Source organism: Chiroxiphia lanceolata, chromosome W (assembly GCF_009829145.1).
Source record: "Chiroxiphia lanceolata isolate bChiLan1 chromosome W, bChiLan1.pri, whole genome shotgun sequence".
NCBI lineage: Eukaryota > Metazoa > Chordata > Aves > Passeriformes > Pipridae > Chiroxiphia > Chiroxiphia lanceolata.
This window is the reverse complement of record NC_045670.1, coordinates 12,474,921-12,491,254: the sequence shown is the minus strand read 5'-3', so window position 1 is coordinate 12,491,254 and position 16,334 is coordinate 12,474,921. Positions and strand designations below refer to the sequence as shown.

At 44.7% G+C, this 16,334-nt stretch overlaps 2 protein-coding genes across 2 annotated transcripts in view; one reads left to right on the top strand and one right to left on the bottom strand.

Moving 5' to 3' along the window:
- LOC116780036 (syncytin-A-like) overlaps positions 1-16,334 on the top strand; it is a 1,173,168-nt gene that overhangs the window by 417,720 nt on the left and 739,114 nt on the right. The gene's annotated exons all lie outside the window — the stretch shown is intronic.
- The window catches only part of LOC116780041 (Golgi phosphoprotein 3-like), a 67,107-nt gene that overhangs the window by 2,782 nt on the left and 47,991 nt on the right, over positions 1-16,334 (bottom strand). Inside the window, exon 3 of the mRNA XM_032674550.1 lies at positions 10,438-10,552. Coding sequence (XP_032530441.1) covers positions 10,438-10,552 — 115 coding nt within the window. The remainder of the gene's footprint in view (positions 1-10,437; positions 10,553-16,334) is intronic.

The following is a 16,334-nucleotide window of genomic DNA, read 5'->3' as shown; positions in this document are numbered from 1 at the left end:
TCCCCAGTTTGACCATGAATGAAGCTATCACACACCAAAGAACCACCAAAAAAAATTTGTCCCCTTACATTGTTTCACAGGGCAAAGGTAATTTCCTAGATGTTTCTAAATTAATATATTAGGTGGATGTGGCTATACAAGAATAAAAATCAGTGCTGTGGTGACACCTTGTGATCAATCTCCTCAATTACACTGGCACTTGCTTCAAACACAGACAGATGTTTGTTACATCTGACATTTTGATTCAAGTTTCTATATTCCCTATACTTGCTTCCCTTAGAGGCTATCTTATAAACAAGATCAACCTAGAAAACACCACCTTAAATGTCCATATAAATATTTCCATGATGGCTTTGAACACTAACTTCAAGCAGCATTCTTCACAGCGCTGATAATTATGGATAGAGTAGTTATTTTCCAGGATCAGACCCTAAAGTAAAATTATAAAAGATTTTATCAAAAACCCAAAACAAAACACCAAAATATTTTTCTTTAAACGACAGTTCTCTAAAGCACAGGAAACACAAAGAACCTTAATGCCATACATGTAAATAAAAATGAGTGATCTAAGACTCAACCACAGCACTGACGATAACTATCTTCCCAGAGCCAAAGTTCAGCAGGGTCAGAAAAACCTTAGCTTAGCTCAAGGAAAACCTACAACACTGTTCATTCATTAGTTGACCTTGATGTGATCTACACTGTGAGAGAAGGTGAAATGTCAGCACAAATTATGTATTTGGGACAAGAAAAATAGTTTTTTCAAAGGCTATAAAAGTGAAGGAGAGCTGAGCAAAACTAAACTGCAAGGCTATGCAGCAGACACACCTGACAAGCCCCTGACAAGCCCCTGACAAGCCCCTGACAAGGACTACTTTGTTCTACTCTCTCCCCCCTTTGCCTGACAGACAATAAGCAGGATGGAAGGGATGGCAAGGGCGTCAAGTATGAACTATATGCAAGTATGCAAGGAAGGTTGCTTCAAGTGGTATGGGACAAATGGGAAGAGCATAATGAAAACAAGAAGGCAGAGAAAGCTGAAGGCATTTTGGTCATTATTTAAACTCTTACTTTTCTGTTGTTACAAGTAACAATTAGATTTAGATGTATAACTTCGTCTTATTACCCCCTACCTCCCAAAGTCATACTGTTAACAAAACTGGTTTTTTTTCCTACAATGTTGTCATGGTTTGAGATTCCCAAAATCTAATTCCCTAGCTCCATCCCCCCTCCCACATCTCAACCCAGTGTGAGATGTGTTTTCCAGACAATCACACGAGACTCAGAATGGGGGAAAGGGAATATATTACAATGACTGTACACATGAATAAATACTACAATACATTATATACAATATTAATTATCTCTACCATGACATAATAGTATTTACAATGGATCAAATCTCTTCTCCCTTCCAAATAAAAGTCCAGGAGGGAAGAAGGAAAGATCCCTTCCAGCTCTCAGGGTAGCAGCTTCTTCAGAGTAGCAGTCTATCTCTCTCTCTCATGCATGCAGCTGTTGTTGGATCTCTGCCAGCACACACATGGGGATATCCAAGCCCCTCGGCCACTCGTCTTCCAAGTGAGGGATCTTCCGTGGGCTGCGTTCACCCCAAAGGTCGCTCCACCATGGTCATATCAACGAAGCACAGGAGTCTCCGTGACAGTCTGGTATCTTTAGGAGATTCAAACTCTTTGTAGAACTTCTGACTCTGATTCCAAGCTGCTAGCTTCTCTATAGCTGCAACGAGGGAGGGCCCAAGGTCCACCTCCCACACATTTCGTCCTGACTGAGCTCTCAGGACGATTGAGTTTCTTAGCTCTTCTCTGCAGTGCATGTTGCGCTTCACCCCTCCCGTCTAGGACATGAGGGGTTTCCAAGGAGTTTGGGGGGGTCTGGTTCAGTTCTTACCCCCAAAACTCTGTCTCTCTGCTGCTCTCTCCTCAGACAACTTTGTATCTTCCTTGGCTGCACGCTGTTTTGCTGCTTCTACAGTTCAGTTCTTATCTGTTGGCTTTTAGCCATAGTCTCTGGACGCTGTCACTGCTTCTGCTGCTGCTCTGTCTCTGCTCAATCATGGTGGAGAAAACTTCCTTAGTTTCTAGCTACAGGCACCTAGCCCAGTTTTATGCTGTTCCAGGTCCCTGCAACCCCCAACTGGAGCTGGGGGGGGGGGAAGGCAGAAGCCCCCCCGGAGGGCTTCTGCCCTCTCCTCGTGGTTCCTACAACATGGTTACCACTTCTACACCAAAACTACAACTCTTTCTCTTCCGGTCTGCTTGTGGTATGTTTATATTTCGCAGGAGTGCAGATTGGTTCAAATCTCAAGTGTCACCACCCCCTGGGGGTTACCACCTTCTTAGCTTCAGGGGGAAAACCTGGTTCAAACCACGACAAATGTTTACACAAATAAGTACAGCTCCGTTCTACTACAGGGAAGCTGCATTTTGTGTATTTGTAAAAAAAGGACAAACCTTAGTCATGAATTTGGCTAAAACCCTAAAAAAACCCCAAACAAACAAAAAATAAAAGCACTGCATGTTAAAAGATGGTCATTGTTAATTTCAGATTAATTTATGCATCCTGAGAAAAGAAATGTTGGCAAGGTGTATGAAAAGTGTTAACTGCAATTTTAAAGACGAGATCTAATTGTGGTCAACGGCTCGATGTCCAAGAGGAGACCAGTGACAAGTGGCGTTCCTCAGGGGATATTTTTGGGACCGGTGCTGTTTAACATCTTTGTTGGCAACAGGAACAGTGGGATTGAGTGCAACCTCAGCAAGTTTACCGATGTCACCAAGCTGTGTGGTGCAGTCGACATGCTGGAGGGAAGGGATGCCATCCAGAGGGACCTGGACAGGACTGAGGGGTGGGTCTGTGAAAACCTCATGAGGTTCAACAAGGCCAAGTGAAGGGTGCGGTACCTGGGTTGGGGCAATCCCAAACACAAATACAGGCTGGGTAGAAAATGGATTGAGGGTAGCCCTGAGGAGAAGGACTTGGGGGTGCTGGTGAATGAGAACCCTGTGACATGACCCAGCAACATGCACTTGCAGCCCAGAAAACCAACCGTATCCTGGGCTGCATCAAAAGAGGCATGACCAAAAGGTCAAGGGAGGTGATTCTCCCCCTCTACTCCACTCTCATGAAACCCCACCTGGAGTACAGCATCCAGCTCTGGGACTGCCAACATAAGGACATGGACATGTTGGAGTAAGTCCAGAGGAGGACAACGAAGATCATCAGAGGGTTGGAGTACCTCTCCTATGAAGATAGGTTGAGAGAGTTGGGACTGTTCAACCTGGAGAAGAGAAGGCTCCAGGGAGACCTAGGAACAACCTTCCACTACCTAAAGGGGGCCTACAGGAAGTCTGGAGAGGGACTTTTTACAAGGGCATGTAGTGATAGGACAAGAGTTTTACTGAAAAATTATTAGATTAGATATTAGGAAGAAATTCTTTAATGTAAGGGTAGTGAGGAACAGGTTGCCCAGAGAAGTTGGGGATGCCCCATCCCTGGAAAGTTCAAGGCCAGGTTGGATTGGGCTTGGAGCAAGCTGGTCTAGTGGATGGAAGCTGCCCATGTCAGGGGGGTTGGAACTAGATGATCTTTAAGGTCCCTTCTAACCCAAACCATTCTATGATTCTATAATTGACATTTTATTTTTTCCCACAATTCATTAGATTTACAGGAAGAGCTGTGTGCAACGTACTTATCTTGAAGTCTTTGTTTTGAACAACTAGAAGTATTTGAAAATATTTTTTACATTTCTCCGGTTAATGGAATAGTAGAAAGAACTCCTAACTCTTTGTTTCTTTGTAATTAATGGCCAAATTACCCTCAACTTTTACATCTGAAGAGTGAGCTTCTTATCCCCTTTCTTTATCAAAAGGTGTGAATACTGAATCCATACAACTATACTCCAATATGGCAATTCCAAAATGTCAGAAGTCAAGCAGACGAGGCAGAAGGTCTGCTTGGCTGAGCAGGGATCTCCATCTGGAGCTAAGGCAAAAAAAGAAAGTGTATGGCTAGTGGAAGCAAGGTTGGGTGACATGGGAGGAATAGAGATGCTGCTTGTCACTGTAGGGTCAAAATTCCTGTGGTCAAAGTTCAATTGGAGTTGAAGTTGGTGAGTACTGTGGGGGACAACACAAAGAGTTTTTTAAAATACGTTAAAAGCAAAAGGCAGTGCAGAAATAACATCGACCCATTACAGGATGAGGATGGTCACCTCACAAACAGGGACAGAGACAAGGCAGAGATGTTTAATGCATTCTTTGCTTTGGTCATCAACACTGATGATGGGCTCTGGGGGTCCCAGTGCCCTGAGTTGGAGGACCATGGCTGTGAGAATGATAAACTCCCAGTCGACCCTATAAATCTATGGGACCTGATGGGACTAATTCAAGGATACTCAAAGAGCTGGATGATGTCATCATGAGACCTCTCTCAATGATTTTGTGTCATGGTTATAAAGAAGGTAAGTGGAGTTTTTTAGTGCTGGCTATTCAATGACATCCATATCACGTCAGAGGGGCATGGTTTTCAGCATAAAACACCAAGCCGCCAGAAACTGGAAGTTCATTGGTCATGGAAGGGTGTGGACTGTTCCCTTAAACACATAGTAAACCTTTTTTTTTCCTGTTGCCTGCCAGAGTCGGGGGAAGCCATAACTGTTGCTGAAACTGAGGCAACCGTTACTGAAGCCCTGCTGCAGTCATGGTCCAGTCTGGGAGTAGCCACTCCACAAACTGCTCCAGAATTGTTTCACAATCACCACTGCTAGTGCCACCACTGGAGCCAGTGTTTTCAACAGTATAACTCCTTTTGGGCAAAATAGCTATCCAGGTGTTGCTTTGCCCCTGTTCTCTGTTGGGTTTTTTTCTGGTTGGGGGAGGGCATTAAACCACGGAAACTCATTTGTCACATTGTTTTCTTTGTTCTCCTGAATTGTGTGGTCCAGTGTGCGAAAGGCCACCATTTTGTCTTTGTCTAGGGAAACCACACGGCGCGGAACATGGGAACAGACTCCATTTTGTTTTTGTCCTGGAGACCAGGAGACATCTTGCCTTTGTTGAGTAACCACTCTTTCTTTTATCCAATCTTTTACTAATATTGTGTTTATTGCAATTTCTTCAATAAATTGTGACTCCAACTTAAAATCTGTCCTAGTATTTTTTCCTCCACTATTGAAAGGGGGCGGTTTGAGTGATGTTAATTTTCACCTCTGTTTTTTTAAACCAGCACATTTTGAAAGGTCTTGGGAATCTGGAGAGGTCCCAGTTGACTGGAAGCTGTCAAATGTCCCAATTTTCAAGAAGGGCAAGAAAGATGACCCTGGAAACTACAGGCCTGTCAGTCTCGCTTCAGTGCCTGGTAAAATTATGGAGAAGATTACTGTGGGAGTTATTGAAAGACACCTAACAGACAATGCATTGCAGTCATTGGCCACAGCCAGCATGGCTTCATGAGGGCAAAGTCCTGCTTGATGTGGGGGTTTGACCCCAAAAATCCAACCTCCAAGCTCCCCCTACAATTTGCCTCAACACAGAAGAGAAGTTTTCAGACAGGCACAACTCGGCGTGGGGGAATTATATCAAAGTTTATTACTAACACAATAAATACTATAGAAACTAAAAAGCAAATAAATACACAGTATTAACACAAATTCTACCACCCCTGGACCCTCCCACATCAGTTCAGGAGAAGTTTTCAGGGTGATAGTTAAAGTCTCTCTCTCATTGGGGTATCAGGGAAGGGGTCTTTTGCACCACCACCAACTCCTCAACTTCTCCTGAGGTCTCCTCCTGGGCTACAAGGGAACACTTGCTTTACCAGATCTTCATCACGAAGGTCCAGGGAGTCAGTTTTTGAGTTCTTTCCCCCTGGTTCGTGAAGGTTCCTCCCAGAGAGTAAGATGTTTACTCTTTCCTTTCCAGGTTGCAGAGTTTCTGGGTCTTGTTCAGTCTTTTTACCCCAAAGTTTTCACCAAAAGTTCTTACCCAGAAAAAATCTGTTTGGTTTGGCTTCGCTCTGTGCCAGTTGCTGCAGCTTCTGAGCTTCCAGGTGTTATGGGGAGGCATTCCTCCACCTGCATTCCTCCTTTGGTTTTTGGCTGCCCCTGCCCAAGCCTCTCAGCCCGTCTCCCATTTTGCTTCAGTCTCAGCTCAAGGTCGCTACCTCTCCCCCGCCATTATGGAGGGGGAAGAGGGTAGCAGCGAGACTACTTCGGTCTCTCTCCTCTGCCTGGAGTTCTTCCAGCTCCGTACGATCGCAACTGCTTCTCCAGGCTCCAGACCACCCCTCAGTCCATCTCTGGCTCGGCTCCAATGCCTCACCTGCCTGCCGGGGGGGGCTAGTTCCAACCCCTGTCTGGCCTCTCAAGTCCACGCCACCGCCTCTCCTGGGCAGTGGGGGGGGAAAGGCCCCTAGCCTTTTGGCCACAGGCACCCAGTCCAGTTATAATACTGTCCCGAGCTCCCCCGCAGCCCGGCTGGGGGGAAGAGGGCCTGGCCCCCGCAAGGGGCCCACCGGCCTCCCTCCTCTCACCTCATGGTTCCGAATCTCTCTCTCACACACTGCCAACAACTTCCTCCTGGCTGTTGTCATATGTTAATTTCACAGGGGCGAAAAAACAGCTCCGATTGGTCCCTCGTCAGAAACTCATTGCGTGGGGGGGTAGGGCGGCTCAAACCAAGACACTTGACAAACCTAATTTCCTTTTATGATTAGGTAACCTATCTAGTTGATCAAGGGAAGTCAGTTCATGTAATCTTTTTAGATTTCAGTAAAGCTTTTGATACTGCCCCTCACAGTATCCTTCTGGACAAAATGCCCAGCACACAGCTGGATAAGGACGTCATATGATAGGTGAGCAACTGGTTCATGGTTTGGGCACAAAGGGTAATAGTAAATGGGGTTACATGAGACTGGTAACTGGTCACTAGTGGGGTGTTACAGGGCTCCGTCAGTTCTCTTCAACATCTTCATAAACAACTTGGATGTAGGACTTGAAGTTATACTAAGTTAGTTTGCAAATGACACTAAATTGGGAGGAACTGTTGACTCCCTTGAAGGCAGAGAGGCCCTGCAGAGAGACCTTGACAAATTAGAGGGCTGGGCAATCACCAACTGTATGGAGTTTAACAAGGACAAGTGATGGATTCTGCACCTGGGACAGGGCAATCCTGGATGTACATACAGAATGGGGAATGAAATGCTGGAGAACATGTCGGAGGAAAGGAACCTGGAGGTCCTGGTCAATGGCAAGTTGAATACAAGTCAACAGTGTGCCCTGGCACAACTGTATCCTGGGCTGCATCAAGCACAACATCACTGGCTGGTCAAGGGAGGTGATTGTCCCACTCTGCACTGGTGCGACCTCACCTCGAGTACTGTGTGCAGTTTTGGGCACCACGATATAAGAAGGACTAGTGATAAGACCCTAGGGTCTATGTCAGGGGAGGTTTAGGTTGGATATTAGGAAAAGGTTCTTTACCCAGAGGGTGGTTGGGCACTGGAACAGGTTCCCCAGGAAAGTGGTCATAGGACCTATGGGAAGATGGTTGGAGGTAAAAATTAGAGGAAACTAAGAAGTTATATTCACATCCTAACAGAAGTTACAACGGTATGGAAATTATAGGGTAAAATGCAGCTGCTACTCCCTGGATGGAATGTGGTCGACATGCTCCACGATGACTCCCCATACAACAATAAGCACCTGCTACAGGGGATGGAACAGAGGGTGGAGAGGAGTGGAGACGCCGCAGTCTCCCTCCATATAAATCCTTGCAGGGAGGGGAACTTAGTGATACTTTGTAGTTGACAAGACCACATAGCACCTTTCAATCAAGGGAGACGTCCTGCTGCTGAGACAATAACTGCGGCGAAATGTCTCTCCTCAAATGAACTTGGTTCATTTAAACCTAATTCTAATATTAACGCACACCTCCATCCCAAAGTTACCTGCCTCCAAGGTACGACCACCCCCCCCGGGCATGCATCATATTTCTTTTTTTTTGGACTGTATCTTTAAAAGTGAAGCGAGATAATTTTACACCAATCAGAAACAAAAGTATTTATGACTAAAGTCACTCAAGCTCCACCTAAATATAAAGAAATAGTATAAAAGTAAGTTGAGAATGGAGAGAAAATCAGGGAAGACTCCATCATAACTGCTGGGATCAGTTGATGGGCTGAACCTGTCTTCTCCCCCATAGGGATACCTATGGGATAAAGACTGTACTCTACGCGTGCTGAATACTTTTATTGGTATTAGAGCTTGTTTTTATATTGCTTTAAATACATTTTTGCACACAGATACTATCACTGGAAATCTTCAAACCTTAACCTGTCACAACTTTGTATTAATAAAGGGTGTTATTACATAAACTGTTAGAGTGAGTCCTTTACAAGTGGTAGCAGTTGCCGGCATCAGGTAACACATTCAAATAAACTGGGAAGACCTGTTGAGGGGTGTGGTGGGGGGAAACAGTTTTCCCCCTGCAGTTATAAAATGGTAAAACCCCAGGGGGTGGTGACCCTTGAAGTTTTGAGGTTTTACCCAATAAGCACTTCTGCAAAATATAAACATATCACAAGCAGAACGGAAGAGAAGGTTAGTTGTAGTTGTTGTAGGAGCCACGAGGGGAAACAGCAGCAACCCCACTGGGGGTTGGGCCCCCCCAGCCCCCAGCGGGGGGGCTGCAGGGACTTGGAACAGTGTTAGACTGGGCTAAGTACCTGTGGCTGAAAGCTAAAGAAGTTTTCTCCACTGTGAGTGAGCAGAGACAGAGCAGCAGCAGCGTCCAGATATTGTGGCTAAGAGCCAAGAGATAACTGAAGAAGCAGCAACAAACATGTAGCGAAGGAAGACACAGAGTTGTCTGAGAGAGCCGAGAGAGAGCCAGTAGCAGAGAGAGCACAACTAAGCTCTACAGAGATGGAGTTGGGGTAAGAAACTGAACCAAAACCCCCAAACTCCTTTTGTGACCTTTCCTAACTGGAAAGGATGGACTCCTACTGAATGGAAGTCCTAAAACTGCAGCAGCACTGCAGAAAAGAGCTGAAAAGCTCAGGCGTCCTGGAAAGCTGGACCGGGACGATTAAAGGAATGCAGAGGGGGTGACCTTTCCCCCCCCCCACCACCACTGCTGCCAAACTGGCAGCCTGAGACAGAGCACAGGAGCTCTGGTAGAACTCTTGAGGGAAAGGCTTTCAACTGAAAGCTGCCTGAGATGTTCTGACTCAGGGGTGAATCCCCTGAGGAAGGGACCTTCATGGGGGTCTTACACCCCATGATATGACCGTGGTGAAGTGAGTTTTGTCCCTGCTACGCAGTCCATGGAAGAGAAGACCCTCGCTTGAAGACAACGGGCTGAGGGGCTTGGATACCCCTCGTGTGTACTGGCAGAGATCCAGATACAGATGCTGCATGAGAAGAAGAGAACCTGCTACCTTAGAGATTGCTGCTCTGAAAGTGGAAAAGATCACTTCCTTCTTCCCTCCTGGACTTTTATTTGGAGGGGAGAAGAAATCTGATCCATTGTAAATACTTTTATGTCATGGTAGAGATAGCTAAGATTGTATATAATGTATTGTATTTATTTGTACAGTCATTGTAATATATTCCCTTTCCCCCATTTTGAGTCTCGTGTGGTGTCTGGAAATCCATCTCACACTGGGTTGAGATGTGGGAGGGGACTTGGACTAGGGAATTGGATTTTGGAGCTCTCAAACCATGATGAGGGGTCTCCCTTATGTTGTTGGCTTAGCCCCCTGAAAAAGGCAGTAAAATCACCCTCTGATCCAGTGGAACTCTTCGATGAAGGGTCCCCATAACAGGATGCTGACAGACTGGTTGGGCACAAGTCTCAGATTTCCTGGGGCCCTGACAGACAAATAAATCACTAAGGGTTGAGGAAATCTCTCCTTTTCATGTGACAGCACCAAGCCTGACAGAGTTCAAGAAGCACTTGGACAATGCTCTCAGGCACATGGTGTGATTCTTGGGATTGTCCTGTGCAGAGCCAGGAGTTGGACTTGATGATCCTTATAGGTCACTTCCAACTCAGGATATTCTATGATTCTACGATACTCCAAACTTCCACTATCCCTCATTTCCAATAACAGAAAAAGGTGGTTATTTATCCAGGGTGCAGTCCTGATTTACTCGAGTCAGTAGAAGACACCTCTTCCACAAAGTAGAGATGTCCTCTGACACTTGGATCTAGATCCTTTCTGTACCAAGTTAAATCAAAAGCAAGTTACTCATATTTGATTAAAGGTTACAATTAACAAGAGACTACTCTAGATGACAGACTAATTAACTTTTTGGCATGCTATCTCCCCAAAAATCTTACAGTATAATCTCTAGTGACACCAGATAATTAGCATTATTGGGGGAAAAGCAAATACATTATGTTAAAGGCTTACCACTAAGCAGTTCAATCCAATTTTGTACTGTTTCAGGAGGTTGGGTCTCTTTTATGTGTTTCAGAGCTTCATCAAGCAGAACATCCCCTGTAGGAGCATCTGACTTGCAAATCACCTAAGATAGAATGAAATGCAGTCAGTATTTTGACAATTCATATACCATACCATACACATCCAACAATAAAAACTTGAAAAATCTACCTGTTATCAGAACCAAGGAAAATTTTAAGGAGTGAGGAATCCTCTCTAAGAATATGCAAGTTTAAAAAATACCTAGTTGTTTAAAAAACTATTTAGTATTTTAATTACAAAGCTCTGTTATGTCTTAAGTCTTAAGTTATCTATAACCTGTATTAACCGTACCTGACCAAAACTATAGTATTAATAACATGTTTAATACCTAATTTTTTAAGGAAGATAATCCACTAACCTGGCAAAGTCCTTTGCTTCTTTCCCAAAACAAAGTATACTACAGTGTTAAATTGCTCTCTGATGGCACTCAATTTTACTGCTTCGAGTCAATTTATTCAGAATAGTGCAGATAAACAATTAGGCCATGCGAAATTGAGAAATCAATTAGAAAGTGAAAAAGCAGGAAAACTGATTTTATTCTTCCATATGTTGATGGATAAAAATAGGTTCAAGAAAACATCCATCAGTTTTACAGCTCTGACGAACATTTTAACCAACAACACTAAGTTCCATTCACTAACAGTTAAAATACACACATTAGTCAAAATATGTATGTACTGATAAACTCCTTAATATGCAGTCATAAATGAAATATCACTTGTTTGTTATTAAATAACTTCTAAAATTCTTTGAGTTTTTCCCCCAAAAGAGCATGAGAGAGAGAAAAAGAATCATTCACAGTAACATAATAAAATTTAAGAATGTGAGGAACTGCTTGTTTACCAGTATAAGTAGTTGTATAAACAATGTACAAATACAATTTTTTCTGGTTAGAAAAACAAGACCATCAAACTAAAACACACAGATTTAACTAGCCCAAGTCACAGAATCACAGGATGGGCAAGGCTGGAAAGGACCACAGTGAGTCATCTGGTCCAACCTCCCTGCTCCAGTGGGGTCATCCCAGAGCACATTGCACAGGATTGCATCCAGACGGTTCTTGAATATCTCCAGTGATGGAGACTCTACACCCTCTCTGGGCAATCTATTCCAGTGCTCAGTCACCTGCACAGTACCAAAGTTCTTCCTCATGTTCAGGTGGAACTTCCTGTGCATCAGTTTCTGCCCATTTCCTCTTGTCCTATTGCTTGGCACCACCAAGAAGAGCCTGGCTCCATCCTCTCACACCCTCCCTTCAGATACTTATAGACATTGATAAGGTCCCCTCTCAGTCGTCTCTTCTCCAGGCTGAACAGACTCAACTCTCTCAGTCTTTCCTCATAAGAAATACTACAGTCCTCTCATCATCTTTCACCCTCTGCTGGACTTGCTTCAGGAGCTCCATGTCTCTCTTGTACTGAGGAGCCCAGAACTGGACACAACACTCCAGATGCAGCCTCACTAGGGTTGAGTAGAGGGGCAGGATCACCTCCCTCGACCTGCTGGCAATGGTCTTCCTAATGCACCCCAAGATAACATTGGCCTTCTTGGCCACAAGGGCACACTGTTGGCTCATGGACAGTTTGTCGTTCACCAAGACCCCCAGGTCCTTCTCTGCAGAGCTGCTTTCTAACAGGTCAACCCCCAGTCTGTACTGGTGCCTGGGGTTATTCCTCCCCAGGTGCAGGACCCTGTACTTGCCTTTGTTGAACTTAAGACGGTTCCTCTCTGCCCATCTTTCCAACCTGTCAAGGTCCTTCTGAAGGTCTGCACAGCGCTCTGTGGTATCAGCCACTCTTCCCAGTTTTGTGTCATCAGCAAATTTGCTGAGGATGCATCTACCCCTTCATCCAAGTCTTTGATGAATAAGTTAAACAATACTGGGCCCAGTATTGAACCTTGGGGGACACCACTAGTGACTGACCTCCAACTATACCCTGTGCCACTGATCACATCTCTCTGGGATCTGCCATTAAGACAGTTCTCAATCCATCTCATTGTCCACTCATCCAGTCCACACTTCCTGAGTTTGCCTATGAGGATGTTGTGAGAGACAGTGTCAAAAGCCTTGCTAAAGTTGAGGTAGACAATATCCACTGCTCTCCCCTCATCCATCCTGGTAGTTGTTTCATCATAGAAGGCAATCAGGTTGGTCAAGCATGATTTACCTTTAGTGAATCCATGCCTTCTTGTTGTCCATGTGGATAGAGATTGCCTCCAGAATGAGGCGTTCCATCACCTTTCCAATGATTAAGATGAGGTTGACTGATTGGTAGTTCCCTGAGTCCTCCTTCTTGGTCTTTTTGAAGACCAGGGTGACATTTACTTTCTTCCAGTCTTCAGACACCTCTCCTGATTGCCATGACCATTCAAAGATGATTGAGAGTGGCCTAGCAATGATGTCCGACAGCTCCCTCAGAACTCAAGGATGCATCCCATCAGGGTCCACGGACTTGTGCATGTCAAGTTTGCCTAGGTGTTCTCTGACCCAATCCTCCTTGACCAAGGGAAAGTCTTCCTTCCAACATTCCTTTGCCCTGGTCTCCTGGTTCAGAGATCCCTGAGGGTTGGTCTTGTCAGTGAAGACTGATGCAAAGAAGGCGTTCAGTAACTACCTTCTCTGTGCCCTCTGTTACCAGGGTCCCCCCTCCATTTACTAATGGGTCCACATTATTCTTTGTTTTCCTTTTGTTATTGATGTATTTGAAGAAGCCCATCTTGTTGTCCTGGACATCCTTAGCCAGATTTTATTCCAGGTTGACCTTAACTTTCCTTGTCTCATTTCTACTTACTCTGACAACCTCTCTATATTCGTTCCATGTGGTTTGGCCCTGCTTCCTGCTTCCTGTGTGCTTCCTGCTTAGGTTTGAGTAATGACAAGAGTTCTTTATTAATCCATGCAGGTCTCTTGCCCCCTTTGCCCAATTTCTTGCTCATCGGGATGCATCGTTCTTGAGTCTGGAGGAAGTGATCCTTGAATATCAGCAAACTCTCTTGGACTCCTCTTCCCTGCAGGGCCTGTTCCCATGGGATTCTTCCAAGAAGATGCCTGAAGAGGCTAAAGTTAGCTCTCTAAAGTCCATGGCTGTAATCTTACTTGCTACCCTGCTTTCTTCTCGCCTGATACTGAATTCCACAATCTCATGGTCACTGCAGTCAAGACTGCCCCCAGCCTTCACATCTCCGACAAGGTCTTCCTTGTTTGTTAGTATGAGGTCAAGCAGCACACCATTCCTTGTGGGATCCTCCACTACCTGTGACAGGAAGTTGTCATCAATACTTTCCAGGAACCTCCTGGACTGTTTCTGCTTTGTCGTGTTACTTCTCCAGCAGATGTCAGGGTAATTAAAGTTCCCCACAAAAACCGGGACCTGTGACTGTGAGGCTGCTTCAAGCTGTCTGTAGAAGGCCTCATCCACTTCCTCCTCCTGATCAGGTGGCCTGTAGCAAACACCCAAAACAATGTTGCCCTCACTAGTCTATCCTTTTATCCTAACTCATAAGCTCTCAACTTGCTTATCATCCACCCCAAGACAGAACTTGATGCACTCCAAGTGTAGCCTCACATAGAAGGCAACTCCACCACCACACCTTCCTGATCTGTCTCCCCTAAACAGTGTGTAGCCCTTCATGACAACATTCCAGTCATGTGAGCTATCTCATCACATCTCCATAATTGCAATGAGATCAAAGCCCTGTGACCGCACACAAATCTCTAGTTCACCCTGCTTGTTCCCCATCCTGTGTGCATTGCTGTACAGGCACTTTATAGAGGTATTTGATTGTGTCAATATCCCAGTGGGGGTGCAAAGGGATGCTCCATAGTCCTGTCTTGTGGTTACGTCTTTGGTTTTTTGTGCTTGATCAGGGTATTCCCTCTATAACCTCCTTTTGCTATTAGGGTGGTCGCTAAAGTTCTCCCCTTCCCACACCTTATCTGTCGAGCCTGGCCCTGTCCCCATCTCCCTTCAAATCCAGTTTAAAGTTCTCTCAATGAGCCCTGACAACTCCTGAGCTAAGATCCTTTTACCCCTCTGAGATGGGTGGATGTCACCTGTTGCCAGCAGACTCGGTGTTGTAAAAACTGACCCATGATCAAAACCACCAAAATTCTACTGGTAACACCAGTCTCAAAGCCAGGTGTTCATCTGCATGATTTCCCTGTTTCTTGCCCCATCATTCCCTGCAACTGGCAGGACAGAAAAGAACACAATTTATGCTCCAGATCCCTTGACCATTTGTCTCAAAGCCCTGAGGTTCCTCTTAATTCTCCACAGCCGCCTTGTTGGGACTTCGTCAGTACCCTCCTGGAAAACCAGTAGCAGGTAATAGGTAGTGGGCCGTACCAGGCTGAGAAGTTTCTTGGTGGGCCCAAGGGAGGCAGCACACTTCCCTATGGGTTGAGTCCAGTCAGCATATCAGGCCCTGCATTCCTGCCCTGCCCTATGCGACCCCTCCAACCCAGATGGACCTTCATCCACTTCCTCATTTCCCTGGTCCTCAGATTCCAGGGCCTCATAACTATTGTATAAGGGTACCTGGGGAGGTGAGGTAGGTCAGGAGGGGATTCGCTTGGCATCCCGAGCAGAAACCTGTTTCCACTCCCCTCCATCTCTAAGGTCCCCTCCTTCCACCTGGTGGTGAGAGGGTAGGGGATCCATTACTTCTTGTGAAATGGATGGCGGGTCCATTTGTCTAAAGCATGGTAGAGTGTAGCTCCACCAGTCAATGTCCTCTTCAGAATACCTAATACTTCTTAGTCTTTCCACTTCATCTCTCAGTTCCGCCACTAGGCTAAGCAGACTGTTGATCTGAGATAATCTACTCTAGCCCAAGTCAATATGTTTGAATAAAAAGAGAATAACAAAATTCTGTCTTTCTTTAGGAAAAGAAGAATTGCTACTGTTTCAAAGCTATTTATGAAACTAATGATTAAATCTGACAATTTAAATAGTTTGACAAGTTAGCACTTTATAAGTATCAGATAAAAAGATAGCAGGCAATTGATAGAAAAATTAACACATCAAAACATTTCCACATATACAAGGGAAGCAGCAGGTGAAAGATCTCATTTTTAGTGAAGTTTCACAGTATTCAGAAAGGTGTCCTGGAAAAGCTTTAAGTGTCCTATTGAAATATATCATAAGTTCTGTTCCATGGTTCTAATAATCCTTACTACAAACAATAGAGGAGTCCAATACATTTTCAGTATGACATTGAAATGAGTTGCAATGGCAAGACAGCTTCAATACTGGCAAGACATGTACAAAGTCAATGAAATAAAATTAAAAAGAAATGCAAAGTAGCATAGTCAGTATGAGAAAACAGATGACAAATAGAAAAGATATAATAAATGACTATATAATTCAGATTGACAGAAAAAACATCTAGCAACTAGTGGTAACCCCCCAGACGATTGGGACAGCTAACCACTCATTCATGACATCCCTGAAAATGCAGTATGGTCCTATACTCCAACTTCTCCCCTTATTTTACATCCTCTTTTAATATCATATTCTTGACTTCTTGTATTTCAGGTACCTTTGCAGATTTCCTGTGCCTTATTTAGAGGGGATAGCATTGGATCTGTTATTGGTGTCACAAACCCAACATTGAATTGAAGTTCGATCTGAAAAAGCGCAAGCCTCAGGTCTTCAATCTGTGTGGGCAATTACCCCATGTTGAGTTATCAAACCTGGAGCAATATTGGCTGAAGAAACTGGAGTAACAGTGTATGTATTACTGGGAGGAGATGACACTCCTGTTTTCCTCCTTTTTCCAGCCCCAGCGACAGTGGTCTTTTAGGGAAGGGGATGGAATGCTGG